The sequence below is a fragment of the Diabrotica virgifera genome, chromosome 9 (assembly GCF_917563875.1).
Source record: "Diabrotica virgifera virgifera chromosome 9, PGI_DIABVI_V3a".
Lineage (NCBI taxonomy): Eukaryota > Metazoa > Arthropoda > Insecta > Coleoptera > Chrysomelidae > Diabrotica > Diabrotica virgifera.
The window spans coordinates 58,469,322-58,486,783 of NC_065451.1; the positions used below are offsets into that span (position 1 = coordinate 58,469,322).

Below are 17,462 nucleotides of genomic sequence, written 5' to 3' on the forward strand. Positions count from 1 at the left end.
ACAGTTATATGAATATGGAAGAGCAGTTAGAAATCGCTATTTTAGCTGGAGCAAATGATGAGGAAATAGAGTTATTACTCTTGCATAATATTATAGGTGTAGAGGTAGAGCAAAACAATCATCCTGTAGAACGTGCAGAATTCAACTTAAATAATATGCCTGAGGATGAAGTAAAACTGCATTTTCGTTTTTCAAGAGCAGATATTCTGCGATTACAAAATGTGTTGCAGATTCCTAATAATATTATTACGGAAACGAGAAATAATGTAAATGGTAAGTTTTTAAATAACTAAGTTATGTAATAAATAGGTATATAATAATATGTATATATGTTGTATTATATATACATATATATTATCAGAGCCAGCGATAACGGGCCAGCAAGGGATGCAATGCAGGTGGGTGCCCCTGTTTGGGGGGCGCCAAAATGAGCTTTTTGTCTGTTGGTGTTACACAAAATAACTAAATTAAAAAACCTGAAGGGCGCCTGTGCAAGTTCTGAAGGCAGGCACTGTATGCCCTAGCACCCGGACTGTATATTATTATATTATATCATGTGATATATAAATATTATATTTAAATAGTTGGTTTTTAATTCCTGGGTTTGCGGTTATTATAAATAAAACACTTGATTTTGCTTAGACGTTTCGGCTATTTGCCATTTTCAATAAGCACTTTTAATTAAACATTACACTGTTAATAAACATATTTTATATACATTACACGTAATATTTTAAAAAAATTTAAAAATGCACATCGTGTTTCTCTAAGATGTTATGAGAGAATGTCAGGCATGGGCATATGGTAAAAGCACTTCAGAACGGTTTTGGGCGGTGGTCCTATTTGCTCTAATTACGTAAATCCTTGTTTTAGTGTTCAAGCCTCTGTTCCTTATAAAACACAAAAAAATACACATCTCAGTATTCATATTTCGAGCTACATACTGAGATCATAATTGCAAAATATCTTTCTCCTATTATTGAACGTTAAACATTAGATTTATTTCCAAATTTATTTCTTTCATAATATTATGTAATTTGATCTCCTGTGTATAATCGTTTTGGTTTTACGACCACCGCCCAAAACCGTTCTGAAGTGCTTTTACCATATGCCCATGCCTGGCATTCTCTCATAACATCTTAGAGAAACACGATGTGCATTTTTAAAATTTTTTAAAATATTACCTGTAATGTATATAAAATATGTTTGTTAACAGTGTAATGTTTAATTAAAAGTGTTTATTGAAAATGGCAAATAGCCGAAACGTCTGAGCAAAATCAAGCGTTTTATTTATAACAGACCGCAAACCCAGGAATTAAAAACCAACTATTTAAAAATTCACGGTCAAGAAATAAGCAATAAATATTATATTTATATATTTCTTGTTTTAGGTACAACAGCATTATGTATTTTATTAAAGAGATTGAGCTATCCTGGTCGCTTAGTGGATCTGCAACATTTTTTTAATAATTACTCTCCACAATCGTTGTCCCAGATAATTAAAACAACAGCAAATTTTATCATGGAGACCCATGGTCACCGCTTGGACAATTTAAATTCTCACCAGTGGCTAAATCAAAACCGATTCCAGCTCTATGCCCAAGTTAGTTCATTTGGTAATAAGGTATATAGTTTTTACATTCATTATTTTTTCAGGCTATACGAAATAAGGGAGGTGCAATTCCAAATTGTTGGGGATTCATCGATGGAACAGTCAGACCCATTTGTAGACCTTCTGTGCAACAAGAACAATATTATTCTGGACATAAAAGAGTTCACTGTGTGAAATATCAATCTGTTTTATGTCCAGATGGATTAATAGTTAATTTGAAAGGTGCTTTTTGTGGCAGAAGGCATGATGCTGGCATTTTTCGGGATATTGATCTTTACCAACAGCTAGAAGAAAAGGCAGTATTCCCAAATAATGAAGATTATATTTTGTATGGAGACCTATATTTTGTATTTTCCTGGCCATCCAGCAAATTTACAGCCATATGAGGTTGCATTTAACGCAAGCATGAAGGTGTTACGTGTGTCAGTAGAATGGGGGTTTCAAAAGGTGCTGACTCTATTTGCTTATGTTGATTTTAAAAAAAAATCAAAAACTGCTTTTAACCGATATTCAAACATTGTATAAGTGTGCAGTGATATTTACAAACTGCCATACATGTTTGTATGGTAGTCAAACGAATGAATATTTTGATACTGTTGCTCCAGTGTTGGAACATTACATGTCCTAATATATTTAGAATTTAGATTTTTATATGTATTGCTAAAATTTTAATTCTAGTTTTAATTTCTTTATCTTATTTTTATAAAAAAAATTAACAGCTTTTGTGATTATAATAATAATAATGGAGTTTATTTGTAACAAATAATTGTACTTAAGGGACTTAATTGTAAATAGTTTCTGCTCCAATGCTATTTTTTTCAAATCCTCAGAAAACTAGTAAGTATTTTTGAAAAATTTAAATGCAGAATGAAAGATTACGTTATTAGCGAGGGCCGAAAGTCTCTGAGAACTTCTATGTTTATTTTAATAAGTTATAGGGCTGAAAAACTAAGAGAAAATTTAGTGTGATATTAAATTTTAAATATTTCATTCAAAATAAACATTTTATTTATTCTAAGGAACCTTCGGCCCTGGGTAATAATTTAGTCTCTCATTCTGCGTTTAAATTTTTCAAAAATATTTATTGGTTTTTTCAGGTTTTGAAAAAAGAACACAATGTCCGTGGTAATTTTTTCCAAATCTATCTTTGTCATACAAAGCACTCAGTCGAATAGAATATTGTCAGCATATTGTCAGTCAGACAGTGACAATTTTAGATATTTGACACAGCTTCAGGAATATTTTGAGTTGTTTATTAAATAATATCAATAGTGTATTTGATAAATAATTGATTTAAGACGTCAAATTAATAAAAAGTTATCTATTGTTTATTATTTATGAAAGATCCCGAGCAGAGAAGACACTAGGATATATTCTGTGATTCAAGTATTTTGTTGTTAAATAGGTTCAAATTTTATCTAAACATTCCATAGTAACAATATATTAAAAAATCACTTTATCACTTTTCCTCTTTTCTCGATTAGGTATTAGTTTTTATTGCATAGTATACCTATAAATTATTTTAATCACTGAATACATGGTTAGTGAAAAAAATATATTAATTGAATTAATAATTTATTCAATTATACAATTAACGGTTATCCAAGAATATTCAAAAGTCATCTCTAAGTTAATGGTGACAATGTCACTGCCAAATAATCTTTATGTACATATCCATACCAGTGAGAATTTTACTACACATAATTTGCTGTGTAAAGAAAGAAATTTTTCGCTCATCTGTCTCCAAATTTGGGCTCCTCTTCCCACTAATTCATTTACGTTGTTAAATGTTGTTTATCGGACCTACGAAAATCTCATAAAATTCAAGAAAGGATTGCTAAACATTTCCTATGGAACTCTTCTGGCGGGACTTCGTTTTCTATGAGAGTTTTCATGACTTTTTGAATGTATCCATTTTATCCAATAATTTTCACAATTTAAACACTTATAAATGACATTTCAAATAAATCATTTTTGACAACCCAATCAATATATTATTTATTATTATTATAAGATTATTTAGTAGATTGAGGTGAAATTTTGAGAAATTATTGTATTTTAATTTAAATATTTGTGAATTATACTTTTGTACTATGTACTATTTATTTTGTATACTATTTGTGAATAATTATTATTCTTTTTCGTACAAAAAGTATTTATGGTTTGTAACATTATACATATGGATATACTTTTTAGTTATAACACTGTTAAATGTTTTTAATTGTATACAGTTTTACTGAGTTGTTTGTATATTGGTTTGGGAAATATTGATTTCCCACATAATATATTCTAAATCACTGATTTTTACTACTTGTCAGGATTTTTCTCCTGAAAGCTGTTTGTTATAAGCTGGTCATACTGCAGCCAATTAGCTTATTTTACATCTTTCATTCCTTCATGATACCTATGGATTCTGGAACCCTGTATCATGTTATACAAGTCTAGTGGATGAGTACCATATATTTTTGAAATCACTTGGTTGTCTGCAAAAAGTATTTTTATTATTTTCTATATATATTATGTAGTACCCAACAGTCTCAAGCCTTCATGAAACAGTTCTTAATAAATGCAGACGTCACTTTTTTTGCTTAGTACTTCAGCTCTATTAGCACATATCTGTCAAGTATATTTTTGCTTTATATTTTACCAGCTATATTTTCCCAGGTACTGTTATGTTGCCTATGGACACAGACTTTTTTGCGTGTGGTCAACTGTCGACCAAAGTATTTTTTCTACAACCACTATTCAAAGTGCACTTTTCTGCACGGTTTTATGTTAGCAAACTTGATATTTTCTCACAGTATAAGATATTTGACATTAGTGTGCAGAAAAGTGACGTTTCTGTGCCGCAAAGTGACGTTTCTGTGCCGCAAAGTTCTTTTCTGCACAGTTGACTACCTCATTCTGAGTAACGTTATATTCTGTTTACATCCGTAGACTACCGCATTCTGAGTAACGTTATATTCTGTTTACATCCGTGGTTAAACTTTAGACAAATATATAACCTATAAGACATTTATTATATTTAACTATAGCATAGAAACTAAATTATGGATGTTACAACTGTTTTATTTTACAATTTTATTCTTATTAAACATTTTATAATTATCAAATAACCAATAAGGATTTAGCAACCTGTGCAAGAGACGTCGAATGAAGTAGGTTTGGTGTAAATCCGTGACTGCATAAATATAATGTCAATAATGTGTAATAATTGTTTAAATTTAAACAAATTAAGGCAGTGCATTAATTTTTTAACTGATTTCTGTGCAATTTATTTAGGTATAAGGAATTTAAATTGATTAGTAGGTATTAATTAAATACAGTTTAAAATTTATCATATAGGTACCTATTATAATTAATCGTCGTTTGGAAATTGTGATTTTTATTTTTAGGAAAAACTGTGCTTGTAGAAAAAGTATAGTGTGAAACACGTGCAGAAAGGTAATTTCTCACTCGTTTGAATTGCGGCACTCGCTTGCGCTCGTACCGCAACTTTTCAAACTCGTGAGAAATTAGTACCTTTCTGCACTTGTTGCACAATATACTATTATAGCTGATTGTCTTGGCAAGTGTATCAACTATTTCATTGCCATATACTCGCCAGTAAGTGAAGTCCATATCAGTGCAACACTGTTATTATCTGCCAGTCTGTTGAGTTTTTCTCGTCATTCCCACACTAGCCTAGAGTGCACCTTAGGGCTTATGAGTGCCCCCATGTCTGCTTTGCAATCTATGCATATATTGATTTGAAGGGCCACGGGAAAGAACGATCAGAGTCCATTTTTGGTCGAAATTTAAATATTGGCACCATATTTTAGCTTTTCATGGAAAGAACTCAAGCATGGTTTCGATTGTCCAATAACGATCACCGTATGTTACAATTAAAAATGTTTTATTTAATTTTCCTGAACCAAAGTATACGAACTAAAACTTTCAAATTGGATTTGTATAAAATGAACAAAATGTGACTCTGATCGTTCTTTTCCGTGGCCCTTCATTTGCTTCAGTTCGAAAGCCCTCATGTTAATTTCTCTTTTTACAATGCAAGAATCTCTGCCTTAAATACAGTTTTAAACCCATAATTGTACCAGGTATAACACTGAAGTCTTGGTAGGATGCTTTCCCTCCCCTATCCCTCTTATGGGCTTGGATGTTTGTTACCAGGTAGCTGATTTTTAGAGGTTCTTTCTATCAAGCTTATAAATAATTTATTGAGTGACAACCATTTTTTGTATAAGTTTTGCAAAACGTACCAGTAGTCTACTAGAGACAGTTGAAGGAAATTGTTATGTAAGAAACCAAATTAGACTTGAATAGTAATGATGTAAAATAGTTTAATGAAACTTTAAATTTCTTTAAATATATGCAATTCCATAAACTTTGTAAAAAGCTCCTATAATAAGTTTTATATACTTTAAAAATCTTTTGTTTGAGCCTTTTATTATTAATGTATGTCCTAAAAGTTTTGGCAAAAATCATTTATCGAATTTTTTTGTAAATGAAATTTATTTAAACCCTAACTAGTTATCATAAATTACAACTCAATGCTTAACTAAACTATACTATCAAATTATGTGCAGTGGCCCATTCTTCTCTACTAGACGCAAATGTCTATGAATGTCTTACATGAGATCCTGGGCAGAATTCAAATCAATTTCTTTTAGTTGTTGCAAATTCCTCGTCTTAATTGTTCTTCATCTTGGGCTTCTCAGCCTCCATGATAAACTTTCCTAGACAGTAAAGCCCAAAAAATCCTCTATTAGGCGAGCCTGTGTCAAGTTTGGAGGATTATTGTTTTTGGGAACAAAGGGTATTTGGTATTATAGAAACCAGTTTTGGGTATGTATTGACTAATAGTAGGTCTGAAGGAGTTGAGCTTGACGGTATTTATGGCACTTTCATTTCTTTCGATATTTAAGGCCATTCCTCCTTAATTCCAATGATATCAAACTTTTAGGGCCGGTTGTTCGAACGCTAATCAACATTGATCACTATCAAATACTTAATTAATGTCACAACTGTCAATGTCAACTTTGATTGGGTTGCTGAAAACATAATTATTGATAACAATTATGAAATTAGTTAATCAATTATGTTAATTGACTAACTAATATCATAATTATAATTAACTATGTTTTCAGCAACCCAAACAAAGTTGACATTGACAGTTGTGACAGTAATTAAATATTTGATAGTGATCAATGTTGATTAGCGTTCGAACAACCGGCCCTTAGAAGATCTGTGTTGACGAGCCAATCTTCGTGTTTCCTTTCCAAGCTGATTTCTTGCTCTTTTCACCAATCTCTCTGATTTCTGTGCAGTAAATGCACACAGTCTTCCACATTTTGGTAGATTCAGCCATGGTATTCCCTACTTGCACACTGAAATATTCGACGGATTTCAGCATTTGAGTGCCCACCCAACCAACTTGTAGATACGTTTTATTTGTAAATTATACTGCATTCTAAAGTGAAAACTTCATAATAAATAAATCTTAACTGACAGTAGACAAACTAAAAAAACTTTTGTTTTCAAAGGCAACTTGATATTACTTGGTTCTTGTTAAAATTAAAGCCAATGAATTTTGTGCCAAAACTTTTAGGACATACGTTACCATCACATAACAAAGAAATTGTATATGGATAATCATAACACCAGTTATATGGCTTTTTAATCGATTAACAAATATTCTGTGGTAGTTGTGTTATTAATAAAAAACTTTTTATATCAAATTAAGCATTTTATTTCTCTATTATTTTTTGTGTTAAATTATCAACTACACCTATTAACTTTTGAAGTAGTTGTGTCTGGTTGTGAATTAGTTGGGTTTGGTTTTGAACCATTTGAGCAACAGCATCACTTTTTTTTCCTCTTCTCCTCTAATTTCAGTTTCTTTTCCTCACAGTTAATTCTCTTTTCCTCCAGTTCTACATCCTTTTTATTTTTTTGTTGGAGGAAGTCCAAGCCAGTTTTCCTTATATATGAAGTCTTTCTTGCCTTGGATTTGATAGATCCTAAAAATGAAATTGTGGTTAATTTCTTTTTAAATCAACTGTTTTTCATAAACAAAATATGGTCTATCTATTTAATTTTGACATTATTTTAACATATTCATATTAGGGGTATAACCAATATATTTTTTGTGATAATAGCAGTAAACAACTTTCATTTATAACATAAAAATATACCTAGAAATAGAATGTCTACAAGTCACAACTAACTTGCTGTTTGCTCATTTTAATATAGTCCCTGTCAACTGTGATACTGCATAATTCGCTATACTGTACAATACATTTTCTTGAAATAATAACTGACTTCTGAGGTGGAAGTTGAAACGTCAATAAATTTCATTTTTAAGTTAAATTATGGCTTATTTCCCAATAAAATAGTAAAATGTTAATATAATTTTCCACTTGGTAGATAACTTACCAAGAACATTTGGAGTTAGTATTGAGCGTACTGGAGTTTGACACTTCTTGGATGGTACTTCAATGCTTACTCGAGGTTCAGTAGCTCCTGAAGAGGATGGTGCAGCCATCTTCTTAGGCAGCATAGATGGTGCTGCTTTATTCTCAGGCAGCGTGAATACTGTAGCCACATCCTCAGGCAGCGTGGCTGGTGTAGTCATATTCTCAGGCAGCGTGAGTGTAGCCACATCCTCAGGCAGAGTGGCTGGTGTAGTAACATCCTCAGGCAGCAACTCTATATCGTTTAAGAATTCTTCAGGTTCTAAAAATTACAACAAAGCATTAAAAGTAAAAAATAATACAATATGTAATGTCTGAAGTACTATAGAGCCACTTTATAGTTTGCAATTATCATTAACGCAGATTTGCATGTACAGTAAAACCTCGATATAACAGACCTTTATTTAACAGACTTCGGATATAATGGACAAAAAATCCACTCAAATGTAAGAAAATTAAAAACGTCCTGTTAAAATTATACATACTTAACCCTGCCTATACCAAGATACATTGCATAACAACGGGTCCCTGTGGACCCCAAATGCTGTATTTTGCAAATAATTTCAATTAACTTTTTATTATAACATAATGAGGACTCATTTCGAAATAGTCTGAATTAGTTTAAATCTATTTTTATATAACAGACTGTTGGCTTAAACTCGTTTTTTGTGGATAGTGCACTGGTGTATCGCTACATGACTTTAGTTAAATGCTAACAACACTCTTGCATGTTCACATAGGGCCTTTTTTATTACAAAAACAGAAAGCAGCACTTGGCGAAAACCTACCCAGAATAGATCAGCAGTTAACGGACACCCCAATTAGTCCAATTGGTACTACTACGGATATTAATGTAACATGTAACTAGAATTTATGCAAACGCTGTAAGGGTTTATAGAATGAAATAATAAAAAAAATTCTAAAAGCTTACTTCCTAATAAATTATACATTCACTTACCATCTGCACAGTAATCATGCTCAATAAAGCATCCTAGGTTTTCCTTCTCTTCCTCAAAAAATTTTTTTGCAAAATTAATGCGTCTATCTTTGGCTACATTCATATCATTGACTGCCACCTTTTTTATTTTTAAATTGGGCTGCGCACTCATCAGATCCCATGCTTCTTGTAACAGGTGATCTTTTTGGCAGTATGGCTCTTCTATCCCAGAGCTAAAATTTGTTTTAATTTAAAATTATAATTCATGTAAATCAAACATTTGTTGTAGTATTATGTAAATGTAAATTATGTTAAACATGATTTTAAGTTTTGATGGGTTAGAATCAATAAAAGGGGCTGTTCTAGAAGACTATTTTTTATTTCTCAAGCTTTCGATTGTTGTTACAACAGTAATTCGTCAGCTTAGTCACACAGAAATGTAAATACATTTTGTCTCGTTTTGAGATATCTACACCACTGAACTTACCTTAATGAGTTCTTTTGAGTGACACCTCTTTCTGAACACCTAAAACCTCAGTGAGGAGTTACGAAAACTCCTCACTACGAAACTCACTAAGGTAAGTTCAATTTCGTAGATTGAACTTCAAAATGTGAAATGTAGTTAGATTTTTGTGTCTCTAAGCCGACGAATTCTTCCTGTAATTTAGGTTACAGAGGAATGGAAAAAGTTTCACACTGTGATGCTTGAACATATCAGTCAAAGAGAGGAGAATGCATTAATATTTTTCAAATTTTTTTGGCAAAATAGAACACAGTTAAACAGAATAAAATTCTTGACGTAAACGTAAAATGTAATTCATGAATTTTGACCACTCTAGTTTATATACCTGGACCTCGGAGGTAAACTACACTATGTCATTTTGAGCAATTGTGTTTGCAACAAAGTTAAGAGCACTTCGGATATTAGTAAAAATCTGATATACATCCCATAATTGGTTCAAAGAAAATATGACCATATTTTAATGATAACATATAAATTTGTATAATCCAACTAATAAAATAAGTGGAGTTCAAAATAACACCATGTCGACATAGTGTAGTTTACCTCTGAGGTAAACTACACTATGTCATTTCGAGCACTGTGTTTAGCGTTGTTTGCAACAAAGTTTAGAGCACTTAGGATATTAATATAAATCTGATATATCCCATAATTGGTTGAAAGACAATATTACCATATTTTAATGATAATATATAACCAATTTGTATAATCCAACTAATAAACTAAATACATTTAAGTAACTTATTCAAAACAATACCATGTCAATATAGCACCTCCGAGGTCCAGATATATATATCTGGACCTCAGAGGTTAACTACACTATGTCATTTCGAGCAATTGTGTTTACGTTGTGTTCGCAACAAACTTTAGAGCACTTAGGATGTTAAAAAAATGTGATATATCCCATAATTCGTTAAAAGACAAAATGACCCTATTTTAATGATAATATAAGCCAATTTTGTATAATCCAACTAATAAAATAAGTGAATTAAAGGAACTTATTCAAAACAACACCATGTCGACATAGTTTAGTTTACCTCCGAGGTCCCGATATATTACAAATTATATTATGTTACAAATAATAAGTACGTACCTTTTCTGAGTTTCAGTATCCTTCTTCTTCCAAGCACCTATCAACATTTGGAAATGTTGTCTAATGCTTTTAATTGTGAAGTCTTTTTGTGTTAAAATTGAAAAACTATTTTTTACTTCACACCATGCCTCTTTGCCATTTGCAAATGGATTGCGAGAAACAATTTCTTTGAGCAGAACAATGTCATCGTCATAAGAAAATCTTTGCCGTTTGTTTGACATTTTCACTACCTACTTACTGCAACTACTTCAATGCAAAACACTATACTACTTTCAATAAGGAAAAATAAATATAAAACTAAGAACTAAATAATAATAAAAATACGAAACTAATGCCAAATACTACTCAAATTAAGAAAGAAAAAAGAACTAAAAACTAATGCAAAATACTAATTAAACTAATAATAACAATAATAATAGTAACAGTGGCCACTTAGCAGACCACCGCTACCACGAATAAACTCTTGTAAGAGACTAGGTGTGCTGTTACAAATTGTGAACACTGAAGTCCTACCCAATTATGTCGTAGAAGCACACACATTAGAGTATCTGCACATGCTAATCTACTGTGCAGCAACAGCAATTGCTAATGTAATGGGCATTAAGATCAGAACACGACGGGGTACTAATAATGGAAGGACTGGTAGTAGAACTGAACCCTGGGAAAAAAGGCTGCTCGGAAAGATTGAATTGCTGCGTAGGGATATTGGTCAAGTCACAAAATATATACACGAGGTGTAAGAAGTACAAGAGTCATCAGGAGAGCTGAAGAAATAACACGGAATACTGCAAGACACTCAAGATACGATCCAGAAAACAACACAGCCCAACAGTGCCTGGATACATTAAAACAAAGACTCTCAGTTTATTCAGGACGACTAAGAAGGTACAAAGTGAGTAACAACCGAAAATCCGACAATGCCCTTTTTGAGACTGCTGAGAAGGCGTTCTATCGAAAACTCAATTCCACCGTAGAAAATCTCGATAAGTCTTATCCAAGCCAAGAAGAAATTCATGAGTTTTGGGGAAATCAACTTTCCACACCAGCTGCTCTTAACAACAATGCTGGATGGATAGAAGATACGGCACAGAGCTGCCAACACTACACTACTACTCTCTACGAACCCTTCACCACTGAATAAGTCTCAAATATCATCAAAGAGCTTCATAACTGGAAATCTCCTGGACCAGACGGAGTTCAAAACTTTTGGCTCAAGAAGTTTTGGAGTGCTCATGAATGCTTATCAACACTAATTAATCATGTTATTTCTAATCCGCAGGATATACCATTATTCCTAACTCAGGGAACCACTTATTTAATACCGAAGGATCAAAATAACACCCAAGATCCAGCAAAATACCGCCCAATTACTTGCCTTCCAACTTTGTATAAATTGGTCACATCCTGTGTAGCCCGGCGTATCTACCAACACTGTGCTCTGAACAATATAATAGAGCCTCAACAGAAAGGATGCGCTAAGGGTTCCATGGGTTGCAAAGAACAACTTATCATCGACTCAGTCATCTCTAATCAAGCATATTCCAAAAAGAGGAATCTATTTACTGCTTTTATTGATTACAAGAAGGCCTTTGATTCAGTGCCGCATGAATGGCTTATAGATATACTGAGAATATATAAAGTCGATGATAATATAGTGACCTTTTTACAACATATAATGACAGAGTGGAAAACTAGAATTCACCTTCAAATACCTGGTGAAAGTAACATCGAAACTGAAAATATCGTAATCAGCCGGGGCCTGTTTCAAGGAGATTCGTTGAGTCCTCTGTGGTTCTGTCTAGCTATGAACCCACTATCTCAGCTATTGAACTCCACAGATGCAGGTTTTAGCATCAAAAATAACAACAATGTGGTGGCGAAGCTTAATCATTTATTGTACATGGATGATTTGAAATTAATGGCTTCCACTCGAAACCAACTCGACGAGATGCTAAAAACTGTAGAAACTTTTTCTAATGATATTAGTATGCACTTCGGACTAGATAAGTGCCGTATTTTAAATATAGTCAGAGGAAAAGTACAGCCCGGAGGATTCGATATGCAAAATGGCCAGAACATCGAGGCCATGGGTGAAAGCGATATGTATAAATATCTTGGAGTAAAGCAAGCGCGTAAAATTGACCATAAACAAATGAAAACAGAGATAACTACTGAGTTTATACGAAGGATAAAACAGCTGCTTCGCTCACACCTTAACAGTAGAAATTTGTTTAAGGCACTAAACACCTACGCATGTTCCGCGCTTAGCTACTCATTTGGTATTGTTAAGTGGACAAAAACAGATATAGAAGCTCTTCAGCGAAAAGTACGAACACACCTCACAAAGGCACAAAAACACCATCCTAAAAGTGCAGTAGAAAGAACAACATTACCACGGAATCTAGGAGGAAGAGGACTTATGGATATAGGTGAGCAATTAGATAAACAAATTGCTAATTTAAGAACTTATTTTCAGATGCAGGCTGAGACATCAACACTACATCGCGCTATCTGCGCAGTAGATGACACAACACCGATCAAACTGAGGGTACCAGAAATGCGCATAAACCACCTTACTAAGGACGAAAAAGTGCGCGCCTGGATGGGTAAACCTCTGCACGGGCGACATCCCAATGAGGTCAGCCAAGATTATGTCGACAATATAGCGTCGAACTACTGGTTGACATCAGGAAAGATGTTCCCTGAAACGGAGGGTTCATTACTGGCCATTCAGGATCAGGTTATACCAACCAGAAATTACCTGAAATATATCATCAAAGACCATCAGGTTCAGAACGACAGATGCCGATATGGATGTCAAGCCCAAGAAACCATCCAACATCTTACAGGGGGCTGCCAGGCATTTGCTGCAACTGAATACAAGGAACGGCATGACGCAGTGGGAAAAATCCTTCATCAAGAGATAGCTATCAAGCTGGGACTTCTCCAAACAGACCATCTCCCGTATTATCAATACGTCCCTGAGAGTATGCTTGAGGATGGCAACTACAAGCTATACTGGGACCGCACTGTGCTCACAGACCAAACAGTGGCACATAATAGACCAGATCTCGTACTAAACACTAATTGATGTGGCGATTCCTAACAACAATAATCTACGTAGTAAATTTACTGAAAAGATCGCCAAGTACAGAGATCTAGAAATTCAAATACGAAGGCAATGGAGAATGCAAAGTACCCAGACGATACCGATTATTATGTCTACTACTGGAGTCATTCCGAAGACCCTCCTCGAAAGCATAAAAAAGCTGGGTCTGAATGAACATCTTTATAAGACCATGCAGAAAGCTGTACTACTCGCGACGGCCAGATGCGTACGAAAATTTCTGGGAGATACACCTGCATACCAAGTCACCTAGGGCTCGATAACACGGAAAGAGTCCCACCAGAGCTCAATCCTTTTGATACCGTAGGTATCTGGGATGAGTCAATTTTCCCCTTAGAGGGAGTGTGAGCCGTATGGCTAAATCTGGTAACAGTGGTGGTAAATCGGGGTAATAGTGAGCCGTATGACTAAATCTGGACAGTAATAACTAATAATAATACAAGAACTAATGCTAAATAATACTTACTAATAAAAAAAACTACTGCAAAAAACTAATTAAACTAATAAGCAATAATAGTAACACTACTAACTAATAATAATAGAAGAACTAATGCTAAATAATACTTACTAATAATAAAAAAACTACTGCAAAACACTAATAATAGCACTACAACTACAATAATAACTAATAATAAAAAACTAAAGCTGAATATGATTAATACTAATAAAAAATAGATATATATTAAAGAATACTAGAAAAATCACTAAAAAATACAGAACAATTTTATCGAATACAAAGAAAAGCCAAAGCAAGACACGTGGGTAGATTCAAAACAAAATGTAAAATGAAAGTGTTTGATCGAAGTGAAGTTAGACGTCTTTCTTTTTTCTTGACATAATTTGACATATTATGTCAAAATAAAGCAACTTTTATTAAAAGAACCGCGTCCTCTACTTTTCCTTAAATACAGGCGGCCTGTATTTTATTAAAGGACAAAAATAAAAGACGCAACACTGCGCATGCTTATATGTCAAAATAAAGGATCTTTTATTACAGGCCGAATTAAAAGACGTTGGCAATAACTCGCTAATAACATCCACTTTGTATTTTATTGTGACAACGCTTGTCATTTAAGATTCGTGTGTATTAATATAACCAAATATATCTCAAAAAATAGTCAAAGTACTGACACGTCTAACACTAATTTCAATACTGCCACTTATGTTTACAATCCTAACAATATCAATGTAAATAATTGTTATAAGTAATTGTGTTATTAATATTCATAAGTAGATTTTCCTAATTTTAAATTCACGAGAGTAACTTTAAAGTGTTAAATAAAAGTTCATAAGTAAACAAGTAAAGTTCTTTTTAACATACAGAACGGCTGCAGAAAAAATATTGTACGTAACACGATCCAAAAGTGATTTTACGAGACTCGCAGGATTCCAGGACTCGCCTACGAAACTTCCTACTCGTCTCGTAAAATATCACTTTCGGAACTTGTTACGTAAATTACTATTACTAATGTTTATTTATCATTTTTTATTGATACAATAGGAACATTAAAATTACGAATACATTATTTTATTTCTTAAAACAACTTTATTTTTTTTTTCAATTGTCATTTTTTACTTGGGGTCATTTTTTACCCCCGTTGGTCATCCGTGTAACAAAAAAAGGTTGGTCATCGGAAGGTTAAGCATATTGCAATATTGTTTGAGTCCATTATTCTTTACCCGTGCGTCATAATTTGAAGCATACGAAATAAGTCGGAAATATATTCCACGCGACAGCAGAAAAAAGAAAGTGGCTACTACTTCTATCACGCATTATATTATAAAATTTAACGTTATTCGCGAACTCAACCGAGGGTGCTGCCTTTTATTTGGAACTAGAGGAATTGGGATGAATGCTTGTCGGGTGTGTTCATTTAATGAATGATTTATTTATATTAATTAATTACATCAATAACAATATCAAAATACATCAAAATACGTTATCCCATTTACATCGGCAATTTTCATGCAACGGCACTGCCACCTACAGTCGATTAAGTTCGCGAATAAAATAAATAGGATTTTAAATTTTGGTGCAGAATTACAGCTACATTTGAACTAGCTTAATAAATTCATTTAATATCAAACTGAAAAGTCACAGAAGCAGAATGCACCATTATAATAAAATTAAAATGGAAAATAGTTATTTAAATCTGAAACTTTTCTTGTTGAAAGTTCTTTCTGGTACATCTTTAATCTGCGACTTTTGCAATTTATAAGACAGCAGACGACGAATATAGAAAACAAAAAAGACTCTACTATATGCAATCACATTCCGTTTTCATTCGTCTAGGAAAAGAACAGAAAAAAACTTAGTACAAACAGAAGTACTCAAATCTGAGAAAAGATAGAAAAGTAAAAGATGGTTTTGCTTGCTTTCAATTCATAGGGATGCACAATCGCTGGACAGCTGTTTCTGCCATTGCAGGCTTCCTCAACAGCGCTAGCGTGCACACCTCTGAATCGAAAACCAGCTAGCCCATCTATTTAAGGGAAATTTAAAAGATCATTGAAATCCCCATTGGGACGCAATCCAGCGACATTTCTTAAACAAACTGAAAAGTCTCAGTGGCAGAATTCACCATTATAATAAAATTAAAATGGTAAATAGTTATTTAAATCTGAAACTTTTCTTGTTGAAAGTTCTTTCTGGTACATCCTTAATCTGCGACATTTACAATTTATAAGACAGCAGACGACGAATATAGAAAACAAAAAGGACTCTACTATATGCAATTCACATTCCTTTTTTATTCGTCTATGAAAAAGACAGAAGGAAACTTCCTAGTACTCAAATGTGAGTAAAGATAGAAAAGTAAAAGTAAAATCCCCATTGGGACGCAATCCAGCGACATCTCTTAAACAAACTGAAAAGTCTCAGATTCAGAATTCACCATTATAATAAAATTAAAATGGTAAATAGTTATTTAAATCTAAAACTTTTCTTGTTAAAATTTCTTTCTAGTACATCCTTAATCTGCGACTTTTATAATTTATAAAACAGCAGACGACGAATATAGGCAACAAGAAGGACTCTACCATATGCAGTTACATTCCGTTTTCATACTTCTAGAAAAAGGACAGAAAGAAGCTTTCTAGTACTCAAATCTGAGTAAAGATAGAAAAGTAAAAGACGGTTTTGCTTGCTTTCAATTCAGAGGGATGCACAATCGCTGGAGAGCTGTTTCTGCCATGGCAGGCTTCCTCAACAGTACTAACGTGCACACCTCTGAATCGAAAAACAGCTAGCCATCTAGAATTCTGAATTGAAAGCAAGCAAAACCATCTTTTACTTTTCTATCTTTACTCAGATTTGAGTACTAGGAAGTTTTTTTGTGTCCTTTTGTAACTAAAAAGAAGAACTTCTGTTGGAGTGAAAGTAAAGAGGACGATAAACTCCAACAGAGGTAAGGAAAATGCAGATAACTAGTGGAACAAGAATGAAGAGAGAGTGAGGTGGCTTCTACGTTGAGAAGTCGAAGTAGCAAAATACTACTTTTTGCAGTAGTACTTGTATGGGGGGATAATGATAAGATGATGAATTTAAGGAAAAGGAAATTAAGAGGGATAGAAGTAGAAGTATGAAGAGACAGAGGCAAACTGAATAGAGTTGGCTAGCAAGAGATACAAGAGAACAACTTGACACTCAAGGATGGATACGGCTCGTTTGCATACCTGTCGAAGAACAGCTCAAAGTAGATAG

At 33.2% G+C, this 17,462-nt stretch overlaps 2 protein-coding genes across 4 annotated transcripts in view; one reads left to right on the forward strand and one right to left on the reverse strand.

Moving 5' to 3' along the window:
• The window catches only part of LOC114339168 (dynein axonemal heavy chain 1-like), a 1,269,803-nt gene that overhangs the window by 386,424 nt on the left and 865,917 nt on the right, over window positions 1-17,462 (forward strand). The gene's annotated exons all lie outside the window — the stretch shown is intronic.
• Window positions 6,766-14,194, reverse strand: LOC114339169 (uncharacterized). Its single transcript, XM_028289799.2, has 4 exons — window positions 10,633-14,194; window positions 9,041-9,252; window positions 8,045-8,344; window positions 6,766-7,629 (listed from the first exon to the last, which is right to left on the reverse strand). Exons 1-4 carry the CDS (start codon window positions 10,851-10,853, stop codon window positions 7,472-7,474), a joined length of 891 nt encoding a protein of 296 aa, XP_028145600.1. The 5' UTR covers window positions 10,854-14,194; the 3' UTR covers window positions 6,766-7,471.

Excerpts from the sequence above, each read along its gene's own strand:
- LOC114339169 (XM_028289799.2), bottom strand. The coding sequence starts at position 10,853 with ATGTCAAACAAACGGCAAAGATTTTCTTATGACGATGACATTGTTCTG. Across the intron at positions 8,345-9,040 it reads GCATGATTACTGTGCAGATG|AACCTGAAGAATTCTTAAAC; the intron begins GTAAGTGAATGT and ends TGTAATTTTTAG. Across the intron at positions 7,630-8,044 it reads ACTAACTCCAAATGTTCTTG|GATCTATCAAATCCAAGGCA; the intron begins GTAAGTTATCTA and ends TTTCATTTTTAG.